At 45.6% G+C, this 13,878-nt stretch overlaps 2 protein-coding genes across 4 annotated transcripts in view; one reads left to right on the forward strand and one right to left on the reverse strand.

Annotated features, from left to right (window-relative positions):
- ppm1h (protein phosphatase, Mg2+/Mn2+ dependent, 1H) overlaps nt 1-6,357 on the forward strand; it is a 27,304-nt gene extending 20,947 nt beyond the window's left edge. The window contains exons 7-9 of the mRNA XM_060061560.1: nt 625-752; nt 3,173-3,324; nt 3,810-6,357. Coding sequence (XP_059917543.1) covers nt 625-752; nt 3,173-3,324; nt 3,810-3,957 — 428 coding nt within the window. The 3' untranslated portion in view covers nt 3,958-6,357. The remainder of the gene's footprint in view (nt 1-624; nt 753-3,172; nt 3,325-3,809) is intronic.
- A 4,444-nt stretch (nt 6,358-10,801) lies between these two features.
- The window catches only part of mon2 (MON2 homolog, regulator of endosome-to-Golgi trafficking), a 48,666-nt gene continuing 45,589 nt past the window's right edge, over nt 10,802-13,878 (reverse strand). For 2 of the 3 annotated variants that reach the window (XM_060060357.1, XM_060060356.1), the window contains one exon: nt 12,764-13,250. In XM_060060357.1, the coding sequence (XP_059916340.1) occupies nt 13,087-13,250 (164 nt within the window). In that variant the 3' untranslated portion in view covers nt 12,764-13,086. Of the gene's footprint in view, nt 13,251-13,878 lie in introns of all 3 variants that reach the window. The other variant, XR_009527193.1, reaches the window with a different exon arrangement.

Here is a 13,878-nt window from a genome sequence, read left to right on the forward strand (position 1 = left end):
GGAAGACTATGTGGAGAGTTCATAAGGTCAACGGCTTCATCAGGACATCGCCTCGGGAGTGTAACAGAGTACATCAGGCCAACTGAAATGCTATCATTTTGCTCATGGTATCCAGAGCAGTGTGTTTGCCTGTGTTTAAGTCACATGATGCGTTCATCCCAGTTGTTTATATTTGTTTAATCGCTGGCTAGTCATGCAGGGAGGCAGCAGCCCCTCCATGTTCATGTGAAGGAGAGAGGTGGCATGTTTGAACATTTTTGCAATCATCCGTTGTGGTTGTGGCTGTTCTTTTGAACCTTCCTTAACCTAGAGGAGGCCATCTTGCTTATCACAGGGGTGTGAGGGATTGGCTACTCAATGAATGCCTCAACGTATTACTTTGTTCAAAACAGGCAATTATGATCATGCTAGTTTACCAAACACCCAGGGATCAGATCAGATACAGTTGGGTATTGCAGCTTCATGAAGTGCTGCATGTCTCTACATATTACATTGACTCTCAAACATCTGGGTTTGCTAATTCGCGACGGCTCAGAGGTGCAAATCAGCAGATTCTGGGATCATCCTCCAGCAACGCTCCCCACACACACACAGCATGGCATAGACAGAAGGCGCCTTACTGAACTCTGATTGGCTCTCCCCAGGCGCGGGTCTTGGCTACCATTGGCGTCACCCGAGGTCTTGGGGACCATGATCTGAAGGTGCATGACTCCAACATCTACATCAAGCCTTTCCTGTCCTGCTGTCCAGAGGTAGGGCTGTTGCACGTTCTGCATGTTGTTGTTGTTGTTGTTGAATTGACTCATTTCATACTTCATACCGCATGCTTCGTACTTATGATTATGATCAGTGGTCCAATTAAGCAAAGCTTTTATCCAAATAATTTGTTGATATGTCCTTGAGGAGCATGTACAGGTTAGGCATCTTGCTCAAGAATTACAGTGAGGCTAGGAAAATGTGGGGTTCAAACTCCGAACCTTTTGGCTGGGAGTCAGACTCTCTGACGCTAGTAAAGCACAAGTAAAGCTGTCAACGCTGGTCCTGAGCTAAAGCCTATTTGGAGTAAATCCAGTTCTACTACAGCAACGTGTGCTCCGTCTAAGCTGCCAAATCGAATATGTTTAAATGAACCCTACTTATTTATTTAAGAACCATAACATATTGAGAAGAGCATTCACCATTCAATCTGACTCGTCATGTGCAGTGATTTTCGAGAGAACTTTAAACAACTGTTTGGCACGTGTGATTGTGAAACATGGCTTCAGGGCAATGGATATTTTCAGGGCTTATTTTTTTTTTTTATCAACTGTCAAACAAATAAGTGCAACTTAAACACAGAAGGTCACCGCGCTGTCAACCCCGTCCACACACCAGCCAGTAACCGAAAGCCCATCTCCCTCCCTAAGCCATTAATAGACCATGCGGTGCGGTGGGGTCCTGGTCAAAACCTGTGGAATTCAAATTCCACAGCAAGTATATTCAGTCCCGCTGTCTCCCCCAACCGATAGCCTAGTGGTCCTGATGTCCACATGCTGGCTCGATCTTTAATTCATCGCCCTCAGAGTTCAGTCATAGTTGAAGGGGGTTATATTTTTACATTACTTGCCGCAAGTTTATTCTTCACGAGGAGTTTTCCTTTCCTTTTGTCAAAGTCGTTTCGAAACGTTTCTGTACGGGGAAGCCCACGCAACACAAAGTTTGCCGTGTTATGTGTTGGACCAGGTGTCAAGAATGTTCGGTAAGGGTTTGGTAAGAAAATGATTGAGGAGGAATTAATTGTTATTGTTTGCATGATTTAGCGTCACGGCGAGGGTTGAACAAAGAATCGACACACACTTCACTTCACTTCACTTCACTTCACTGCAAACCAATGTGACATACCACAGAAAAACGAATTGGCATTTATCAATAAAACGTCAAATAAAATAACATATTTGAGTCGGCAGCTTCAAGGTTGAATAAAGGTAAGGCCATATGCTGTCAGGAAGGTGAAAGGGGTCTGTGAGTCACTGCGATGGGGCTGAAACGTGACCGTGAGCCCTGCGCTGGGTCTGTACTTTGTACATGAATTCTGGGAAAAGTGCTTCTAATCTCAATCTGCTGTGGCGCAGTCAGGCTGCTACTATCGTCCTGTGTCCTCGTCTGGCTGATGTTAAGTCCCACAGAGCTGGTGGGGCCACAGCCATCGTTAAATCTCTAATTAATACGCCGGGCCCAGCCCAGGGGCGACGTTTGTTGCGCTCTTTCAGAATGAGAGCTTGTGCTCAGCTCTACAGCCTCCCCCCCCCCACACACACACATTTATAATCCTGTTTGTGTTGAAGGATTGTGCCTCACAAGCGACAGACCATGTCTTCGGGCTATTTCAGAGGTGTGCGCTGAAGGATAAGTAAACAAAAGGGAAGCAGGCATTTTTCTGGGTGTAAACAGAAGAATGAAAACATGATGGTGGGAAGGACTTCCTTGTCGAGGAGGTGAAGACCTTTTTTAAAAGACGATACCAGTCTGGGTGATAAAACCATCGTCACCGTCTCTCCTGGCTTCACTAAAACACATTAACAATATCGTCTGTCAAAACGACTTGCTTGGACCGATTCTAGCAAAGAACATGTAGCGTGCCTGTTGCGAATTTTAATAACGTATTTTGGAATCAGTGTGCGTCAGTTTGTGGACAACATAACAGTGAATACAAGCTATCTTATCATATAGACCGAAGTGCTATACTGCCATTGTTTACATTTGTTTTGGCGCGTGCACACTTGATGCTATCGGGCAGAATCGCTACAAGGAAGTGATTCTTTATTTATTTAGCGAAACCAGGAGAGAAGGGTTACGATGCTTCGACCAACCAGGCTGTAATTGTCGTTCAAGCAGAGACTTGAGCCCAACATCAGGAGACCCCTTGTACACATCAAACATACAAAGTCTGACTCCTTGTATACGTTTTGAAGTCCACCCTTAAACTCCTTATCATCAAGCAACTCAGTCATTATCTTCCGATACATCGTCGTAAAGGAGCAGATAGCACGTTGTCAACTGCATGTTGACAACTACGGATTGGGGGTCGAACCGAAGCCCTTTCGTCCTGGAGGTCAAACCGCCGCACCAGTACAACCATCCTCCCTCCCCCCCCCCCCCATTCACCCTACGCCCCCTCTCACGAAACATCCAGGTCAAGGTTTACCCGCTCTCGCTGTTCGACCACGGCGCCGATGACGTGCTAGTGCTGGGAACCGACGGCCTGTGGGACGTGCTGTCCAACCAGGAAGTGGCCGAGGCGGTCACCGGTTTCCTGGCCAACTGCGACCCCGACGACCAGCACAGGCACGTCGGCTCATTGTTTGTTACGAGTTTGTTTGAATTGCTCACAATTTGGAGCTGTCCAAGTTTGGATCAATGGCTCGGGATGGTTTTCTGACCTCAATATGGAAATCACGATTATTCCAACAATTATTTTTTAGTTTGAAAACATGATGCATTTATTCAGCCCTTCTCTCCAAAAAAACATTTTGTAATTTGAGATCTGTTAAAAAAAAAAAAATATGCAAATATGTATCCAGCTGTTTTTTATTCATCAAAAACATTTAATGAATAAAATAAATATACTTAAAAAGATTATAAAAAAAATTGTTTCAACTCGATTATATTAGTTTAGAGATCGTTTGACCCAGAAATGTATTAATTGCACAGGCCTACCCTATTGGTGTTAATATTTCTCTCACAGGCAAATGAGAGTACAAGCCACACTCTCGTCCACACTTCAGTCCTATTCTCTCATCACCTTTTCTCTTCTTCTGTTTTTAAATCAGGTACACCATGGCCGCCCAGGACCTGGTCATGCGAGCACGGGGCATGCTGAAGGACCGAAGCTGGAGGATTTCTGGCGACAGGCTGGGCTCCGGGGACGACATATCCGTCTATCTCATTCCCTTGATGTACGGCAACACGCAAACGTAGCCGCGCCCCCTCGCCGCCCCCCCACCCCTGTTGTGTCTGTGTTCTCGTCAATCATTCGATCCTCCGTGTCGAACGTCCGTTAAAGTGTCATCAGAGCGATTATGAACACGGAACATTATTTAAATCCCACAGGTTTTCTTCAGCATAACACTGAATCTAGAATTTGGGACGGGAGATTTACTCACTGGGGAGTTTTAATGGGGAGGGCTTGACTGCTACTTGATCAGCGTTGATTTAAAGGGTTTAAATGTATAGGATTCAGGAAGTGAGATAAGGGTTCATGCAAGGTCACAAGCCCCAGACCATTGCCATGCCGCTGAAGAAACCTAGTGGATGCAGTAAAAATATTCAAATTTGGAAAACGCCCATCTTTCACTTTGCGTCAGAGGATTACGTCTGACTGGGGAACCCTGCGGCACAAATCCCACTGAGCGGCATTTAAAATGGAGTCCACCGTTTGAGAATGTCTTGTCCCCTCTGCTGGCCTTAGGTTAGGCAACCCTGAACTTGCTCATGGGTTTGAGACTTTCCCGTTTAAGTGAAACCCAACGCCAAGCTTTCAAAATAGACCTGCCGTCGCACCTTAAACAATTCAAATCGTTAATTTATTTCAAGAGTCCAAAGGCATCTGCACAGGGCAAAGGATGGTGTTAAAGTGTATGCCTAAGTAGGCCTTCTTTACCCAGCTTAATGGCAATAGTGTTTATGTAGAACAATCCCCAGACTTTAAAATGTTGTATCTTCTGGTCAAAGAAATGTATTGGTTTATGTATGTATGTTTTTCTTTATTTGCTGTTTGTGAGAAAATGGGTTGGCGACTCAAGATGGGAGGTGAATGTACGCTTGGTATTATTGTTAATGATTAACAATATTTCGAAGGACTATTGAAGAGTACGGCAGTGAACCCGCTGCATATATATTTATCATAACTGCATTGTGTTTCTATCGGCCCTAGTTGACGTTTATATTTAAGATAAAATAATCTGTTCAATCAATGAGCCCTCAAAAAGGTTAACAGCATCCGAAAGGTCAGAATTGATCTCTAAGGATTAGGGTATGAGTCCATGAAAAATCTTTAATTGATGTCAGGCTAGGCAGTAAGCTCCAACGTTTAATTTTTTTTACTGTGTGTGATCATTCAATGACTTCTGTTGGTAACAGATAATTTAAAGGGGAAATATTATACCACCAGGTTTGAGTGTGATTAGCCTTACAAGCCGTTTCGAAAATCGGCCCCATATGATATCACTAGTGGGAGTGTCCGCCTAGATCTGTGCTGGATAGATCAGTCTACCAGCCTACCCAGTTGGCTGAAGTAAACGTTGCTCCTCTATCCAGCACAGATCTAGCTGGACACGCCCACTAGTGATGTCATATGGGGCAGATTTTCGAAACGGCTTGTAAGGCTAATCATGCTCACACCTTTTGGTATAATATGTCCCCTTTAAGAAGAAGAAGGAAACAAAGCATTTTTTTCTGGTGCTTTTATCCAAAGTGAGGGAGAAATATTCCGATTATTGGTGTCCGTTTAATGTACACAGCCCTTCCTAGTATCATCCCTCCGGCCCCTACCTTTAAATGACGTCATATTGCAATGTGATTTAAAAATACTAAGTTAGTGTCAATCCAGTGATCTACCTCGTTAATTCCCTCCTTTTCTGTTTTAATTCCATCTATAGTAGATATTCTCTTCAACTTTCTAATAACACACCGAAGGATTCCTGTGCCATATTATGTAAGTGCAGAAATGCACTGCAGTTAAAACCAAGTCACTCAGGAAGCTGTGTGATGGATTTATAGAGTACTATAATGAGTTTATTGTATACTTATGTTATCTTGTGCTTGTTTGTTGTCAGCGTTTTACCGCCACCCATTTCCGTTTTTAAATGAAACCGATTAAATCCTTTGTAATGAAGTCTGCATAGTTGTGTCACTACAATATACACTACCACTTTACGTTTTTCTAAAATATTTAATTATGTTCATTTTTTTTTTCTCTTCTGCATTAGATTGGTATGCATGATTAATTATATTTATGTAAAGTAGAGGTCTTCTCTCAAACAAGTAAAAGCACAAGGTTACTTAGGATAACTCGGTGTAAATACCAATTCCAAGGGCAAAGGTTCCTCCTTATTTCAGATGTTTCTTTAGCGCTGTATATTTTCTTTCCTATACTTGAAGAAACTACGGTAGTCATTTGTACGATTTCGGAAATGTGATGTAATTTGAAGAGGACTACGTAATGAGCTTTTAAATGTAAAAAACGCAACGTGGTATCTCCATAAGAGCTCTTTGAAGCCATGTCTTACTCTGTAACAAGAAGAAATGGATCATTACGGTCCTCTCCTTTTGGTGGTAGCATTGATGACGTGAATAAAGCCATGATCTCTCCAGTAACAAGTTGTCTTAATTATTGAGTGTTTATTTATTGACTTTTGAAGGATCAGCAAAGTCAGAAAGTCCCGCTCTTTGGACATTAAATTAAAGTAGAAAATTAAAACCCCACATCGAGCCAAAGGTAACCAGACTGTTGTTATTGAGACTGCTTTGCTTGTTATGCTACCATTATGTCCGTCCATCATGGCAGCTATTGCACTGCTAACCATCCGTAACCATAGAAGGAGGGCTCCCTCTTTCTGCGTTCCTTCTCACGGTCTCTTTCTTGATAATGAAGGGTGTTGTTCCTTGCCCTTTGGAGGGCTTAGAGTTAATAGGGGGTGGTGTATAATGTGCCCTGTGAGGCCCTCTGAGACTGTAACAGTGATTAAGGGCTGTACAAATAAAGTTGACTTGACTTGTAGGGTAACCGAACACTTAAAACAGTGGTTATTCCCGATTGGCTGTACTGGTCCCCGGCTGGTGATGTCACTACCTTGCACCGACTGCTGTCGTGTTTTGCTGCTGTGCTTATGGTCGGACTTTAGTGTGCGGTAACTCTTACAGTCAGAGGATATTCTCATTTACCCTCTCATGGATGGACCATGTGAGGCCTACTCCCTTTCTGAGCCAGTAATACTAGGCTAGTGATGCCAACCACTGATAAAGCAGAAAACTCCAGATGGGGAAATTATAACGCAGAACACACCCTCGAGTGTGTGTTCTTCTGGACGCAACAGGGGCATGTGCAACACAGAATGCAACATTTGCCTAGATCTTAGAAACCTTGAACTATGTAAGTTCGGTTCATTCAATTTCCAATTGCAGTGCTTGCTGAGTAATACCCAATAAGAATGCTAAAACTGGGGCCATGACAGATTCGAGATTCAACAACAATCCTAATCAGCGCCCAGAGATTTCCCCGTGACGATGTTGTTCAGCGGAAGTTATGAAAAAGTCTAGACCGTTCTCATCTATCCTGGCCTTTGGGACATATTGGTTCGAGCACGCACGTACTCAATGAGCTTTGATGAGAAACCGCCAAGACTGAATGATACCGGTTTATGTTCAACACACTGCATCATCTTTTCAGCTTCATTCACGTTAAAATGGGAATGGTCCCTGCGGCCTCCTGTCAAAAGCAATGTGCTCAGGGTGGATTAAGCAACCACGGAAATTGAGACGACACGTTGGAAGCACCGACTCCGGGGAATGAAGGCTTATTTACCCAGAGGCCATCTTAACACGAGCTGGGTAGGGGAGCTGATTGCAGAATGCCACGTTCAGAGAAGGGTCGTGTTTTTATTCGTAATAGACTGAATAATCGGGAGGATGAAATGAATGTGAGGTAAATGTAACACACCTGCAACCCGTCATGTATTTAGATGCGTGTCCCCATAAACCATAAAGCCTAAGAAGTCGAACTTAAAAGGGATGGTGAGCTGTGGCCAGGCCACCCTCCCCCCCCCCCCCCTGGGAGGAGCCATCTGGTCCCAGTAGACAAGACCAGTGTCCTCCTACCCCCAGACCAGCACTGATCTGGCACTACTCCCCCCCCCCCCCCCCCCAGTGTGTGTGTGTGTGTGTGTGTGTGTGTGTGTGTGTGCGTGCGTGTGTGTATGTGTGTGTGTGTGTGTGGTCCAGATTGGATGACGGCAATGATGACACAGGCTTTCCTGCTGTGGGTGGCTTGTTTTTCCAAGGTCGCCCCCCCCCTCCCTCCCTCCCTATACAGGCCCCTTCCACCGACGAAGAGTATCTTCAGCTTCAGCTAGCGGTGGTGGAGACCTACTCATCACCCCTATTATGTGTGTGCGCGTGTATACGTGTGGGTCCTTCTTCCCAGCACATTCTAACGAGAGAAGAACAATCTGCCCTTTTTTTCCCCGACTGGTCGCCATCGTCAGGAATGTTTTTTTTTTTTGTTGTTTTTTACGTGTAAAGCGAATCGGGTCCTATTGGGTTTCCCGCCCCCGGCCCGGTCTCCAGCAGACCGTACCCACAGCAGTGCTCCCGGGTAGGGATCCACCTGCCAAACCAAAGGGGCTTTCCGCCCCCCTCCGCCCCCCTCACACACTCCCGGGTGTCACGCGTCGACATCGGCCAATCGTATGAAGGCATGCGAGGAATGTTGGCTACCGTGTCAACCCCCCCCCCCTCCTCCTCCCTCACACACACACACACACACACACACACACACACACACACACACACACACACACACACACACACACACACACACACACACACACACACACACACACACACACACACACACACACACACACACACTCCTGCAGCTGTGGCCATAGTCTCAGTCGGAACATATTCCTTAAAGGTGTGTGTTTATGTGTGTGTGTGTGTGGGGGGCGGGGGGGGGTTCACAGAGCCAATGTGTGTCTACGGCCTAGTCAGGCTCATGGTTCGGTAGGCTTGAATGTATTGTGGATGGTGTAGGACCACTTACACGCGAATGGGTCCTGGATGACTGGCGGATATAGTGGTGTAATGTCCTCCATTACACCCCGCCCCTCAAGAGGCGACCTCTCATTACGTAGAGAAAGTGCCTTGGCAGTCCGTGGAAGAGTAGCCCACTGTGAAGTACTGGCATCGGTCCGAGCGCGTCTGAATCACGGATGGATAGTGAGAGGTTTTGACGTTGCACCTCAAATACACACACAACGAAAACATAAAACTAACTATTCATGCAAGAATCGTCGTTATCTTCAATGATTCACACCTCCAAAAATACCTTTTTGTTTTTCCTGTACTTAGGTTTGCCTTTGTGGGTGTATATTATTGCAATCGGTTGATATAACGTTATCAAATATGAAAACATTATCTTATATTTAAATCTGGAATCATGACATAATTTGCCACATTGCCTTTCTTAGGACACAAGGAATGGAGAAGAACCTGAAATTAGCCCCACTATGTAATGAAACGAGAATCGAAAATTGTTATAAAAATCGGTAATCGATTTTGAACCGAAGATTAATCCCCCTATAGCAATAACCCTGTTCTACCCTGACAAGCAAGTCCTCTCTTTAAACCTAGATGTGTGTGTGTGTGTGTGTGTGTGTGTGTGTGTAGTAAGCCATCAACTGTCCAAACCCCCCAAAACAGGCCCTATTCAACCGACAAACAAACCCACACATTTTCCCTGCTCTGCTTGGGGCCCTCCGAATTCCACCCTTCATCACAGCAGATGTTGAGTGTGAATAATCGGGCCCCGAAATGAACATAACTCCGTAACACACCAGGAAGTGTGAACTCATAAATATTTCATGCTAGTCCTCCTGGGGGGTCAAATGCAGGCTCACACAGTCCCTGGGGGCTGGGGATTAAAACAGCAGCCTGTGCACGGTCTACTCACGGCAGTCTATCACTGCAGCCAATCAGATCATAGCCACCACGCCCCCCCCCCCCGCCAATCTTATCCAGATCAAATAAAAGTGTAGAACTGTAATGAAATAGATAATAAGAATGAGAAAGATATTTAGAATATCGATTGGACCGATGAAGAGGAGAAAGAGGAGACACCATGCTTTGTAATGGTGTGCGTGTATTTTATACTTTCTATAGAGAATGTACTTCTTTTTTTAAATGCCCTTGGGTAGCAAACATCCTGAAGTATGTGGGCGTTTTTAACATGTCCGGGTGGGAGCCATTACCCGGACAGGGGCCTATAGGTGGCACAAAGCATGTTCTGTCCTCCCTGTGTGCGCTGTGAACTGTAGACGAACAAAGGCCACGGTAAGGAGAGGACTCGTGTGTATGAAAGCAGATGGAGTACTGCATGCTACAGGGCAGCAGTGGCCTGGCCACGTCACTTCTCTATAGCAACAGCTAACCTCGTTCCCAGGCGTTCGCGGATCAGGACGAAACGCCTGGAACGGGATGCTCGTTATTGGCTAGAGAGAGGGCGGGACTATCGATTACGTGGGTTTAGCGGCGCGAGTAGTGATATCCATTTCCGTCATACGTTTTGAAATTATATTTGTAGAAACTACATATTTATTCTCTTGTCGTTTATATTCTCGTCAAGATATAATTCTTCTTGCTCCGGGAACGGTAACCTGGCGTAGGTGTACATGGAAAGTAACAGCCCGGAAAATGCGTTGCGGTAGACCGGGATAACGTTACAATTCACGATCCTCTCTTACCCTACGAAATAGCCCAATGACCTACATGCTTTCTACTAAACCCGCCATGCCTGATTGAGTAAAAACGATGTACATCGGTTCGATGCGCCGTCCGTTGGCACGTTACTTCTATCGACTTAAACAAGAATGTTTAAAAACTAGTTGCATTCCATTACTGAAAATAAAGGTTAATTTTTCGCTCCATTATGAAAGAGCATTCAACATGATCCGAAGCAAAATCAAACCAACTCAAAGTCGAGTCTGCACAGATCGTCCATCGTGTCATGCAATGTGGTCACCAAAGTTGCATACATAAGACAAGCTTTTCCAATGAATAAAAACAATTTTATTTGATGACACATGGTACAGTTACAAATGCTGCTGTTTAACGGTCGACTCTATACGTTACTGTACAGGAAAAGGCAGATTAAAAAGCGAATTAAAAAAAAATGTATTTTTCCATATAGATGAGTTTTAAACCTCGGGAATACTATGAGCTAGGGTTACCTGAAACGCGCATAACATTCTTCTGTTGTAGTACAACACCAGCACTGGCAAGGCAGTAGCTTGCGCAGTCATCTCCATAGCGGGCAGTGTCTCAACCCAACCAACAGCACAAACTACTACCTCAGCCAGTACATGGTCCACCACAGGATTCGGGACACGCGAAGAAAAATCATCGAGAGAACGCAAGAAATGTACAAAAAAGAAAAAATTCCCTCAACATAAAATGACTTCGGCTTCAGCTCCGATAGAACAGCAACATTCCCACAAGTCCTTGCACCAGATTCTTCCCCTTCTTCAGTGAGCAGACTTGAAATACTAGACGAGAGGAAACCCCGCCCAAAGCAGACCTCCCTCTTTCTCCTCCTCCTCCTCACCGTTTTCCCCAGCTCACCCAGACAACCCGCGGTCCTTTCCCTCACATGACCTGAAAGACAACAGCATCCACGCCCGCCTTTGGCTTCGTTACACTACCGTATGTCCAGCTTGAAAATTATGCGTGTAGAAAATCCAATGGTGAATTATATTTTTGCATGACGAGATCCGCGGTACGCATACCTGTAATACTTGGAATCCACTGAGTTTAAATCCTAACCTCAGTGGTGATTACACGGGGAAAGGTACAAATATTTTTCTCCAGACCAATTGTAAAAAAGATCCAATAATGCATGCATTTATATATATATTTTATTTAATAAGATGTTGCAATATTATGCCGTACTACTGAAATGTTGTATATTGTTCAGTGTTTGGATGTTGATTCACCTTCATTATCTTTCTCGGATGAAATGAATATCAGTGTTATTGTAACACGTCGGTATGCAAATCATCATACAAACAACCATAGGTTAAATCCATTAGTGAATACCCTCTGCAAATGAACACTGCCAAACTATTAATTGCTCCATTCATGAGATTTCTTTTTAAACTGCATTTTCCATTGATAATATCAATTGCAATAATAAAAACACTTTGATGGAGGTGTCTATGAATGCAAAACATCACAGCCAAACAAAGAGCAATAGTTCACAATCAAGCAAACATGGCGAGTTGTTTGTAGAACTGTCCCATTTATTTTACGCAGACAAGAACATCCCTTCCTCCAATGGCTGACCAATGACGACATGGAATGTGACAGTAAACACTGCTTTTTACTCTTGCATAAATCCCACATGGTTGAAAATGGTGCAAAAGTCTGTTCAGTCAGTAAAGCCCAAGTATCATTATTATTATCATTATTATTAATTTTGTTTTAATTTAATTACATCATGACCACCACACCACACACTGTACATAGTTTCCTCAGTTAGGAAAAAATAAAACAATTCTCCAAAGGACACACTGCGTTTCTCTTGTTTCTGTCACCATGACTGGGGTTTGCTGGAGTGAGTTTATTTCCTCGGTGTGTGCGTCGGAGTGAGAGAGGCGGGGTCCTCTGTGTTTTAGTAGATCAAGTCATCAGATGTCAGAGCGGTACGAGCAGGCTTCACGTCTGACATGACCGCGGGTCACTTCTGATTCAGAGTCTGTCCACATGACGTGGGTAGTTTATGTGTCTGTGTTTGTGTGTGTGTGTGTGTGTATACCTGTGTGTGTGTATGTTTGCACGTGCGTGTGTGTGTATGTTTGCACGTGCGTGTGTGTGTATGTGTGCACGCGCGAGTGTGTGTGTGTGTATATCTGTATGTGTGTGTGTGTTTGTGTGCACAAGTGTGTTTGTGTGTGAGTGAATGTGTGTGTACCTATATTAGTGTATACCTGTGTGTGTGTGTGTGTGTGTGTGTGTGTGTGTGTGTGTGTGTGTGTGTGTGTGTGTGTACGCGCGTGCGTGTGTGTGTGTATGCGCGCGTGTGTGTGTGTGTGTGTGTGTACCTGTGTGGGTTATGCGCGCGTGTGCGTGTGTGTGTGTGTGTGTACGCGCGTGCGTGTGTGTGTGTATGCGCGCGTGTGTGTGTGTGTGTACCTGTGTGGGTGTGTGTAAGAGCGGATGAGCCAGTGTGGGATCGGGTCAAGAAAGACATTCATGAATGCTCCGTTGTAGAAAAGGAAACAGAAAACGCCAACCAGCGCCCGCCCACGGGGTAGAAAAGATGGGCTAGCCTGGTCAGGACTCCCCGTTGTGGATTCTGGAGACGGGGGGCTGCATAAAGTCTTTAAAGGGCCCGAGGGCCTCCTTCAGGGCCAGGCCCACCTCTGACGAGGAGCAGGGGATGCACTCCACCAGGGTGGGGTACAGGGCAATCACCTGGGCCCACATACCCCCGTCCACTGGAGGCCAGGCACACAGAGGAGGAGCAGGAGGAGGAGGAAGGGAAGAGGAGGAGGAGGAGGAGGAGGAAGAAGAGGAGAAGGAAGGGGGAAGAGGAGGAGGAGGAGGAGGAGGAAGGGGGAAGAGGAGGAGGAAGAGGAGAAGGAAGGGGGAAGAGGAGGAGGAGGAGGAGGAAGGGGGAAGAGGAGGAGGAAGAGGAGAAGGAAGGGGGAAGAGGAGGAGGAGGAGAAGGAAGGGGGAAGAGGAGGAGGAGGAGAAGGAAGGGGGAAGAGGAGGAGGAGAAGGAAGGAGGAAGAGGAGGAGGAGGAGGAGGAGAAGGAGGAGGAAGAGGAGGAGGAGAAGGAAGGGGGAAGAGGAGGAGGAAGAGGAGGAGGAGGAGAAGGAAGGAGGAAGAGGAGGAGGAGGAGAAGGAAGGGGGAAGAGGAGGTGAAGGAAGGGGGAAGAGGAGGAGGAAGAGGAGGAGGAGGAGGAGGAGAAGGAAGGGGGAAGAGGAGGTGAAGGAAGGGGGAAGAGGAGGAGGAAGAGGAGGAGGAGAAGGAAGGGGGAAGAGGAGGAGGAAGAAGAGGAGGAGGAGGAGGAGGAGGAGAAGGAAGGGGGAAGAGGAAGAGGAGGAGGAAGAGGAGGAGG

The sequence above is a fragment of the Gadus macrocephalus genome, chromosome 9, assembly GCF_031168955.1.
Source record: "Gadus macrocephalus chromosome 9, ASM3116895v1".
NCBI classification, from domain to species: domain Eukaryota; kingdom Metazoa; phylum Chordata; class Actinopteri; order Gadiformes; family Gadidae; genus Gadus; species Gadus macrocephalus.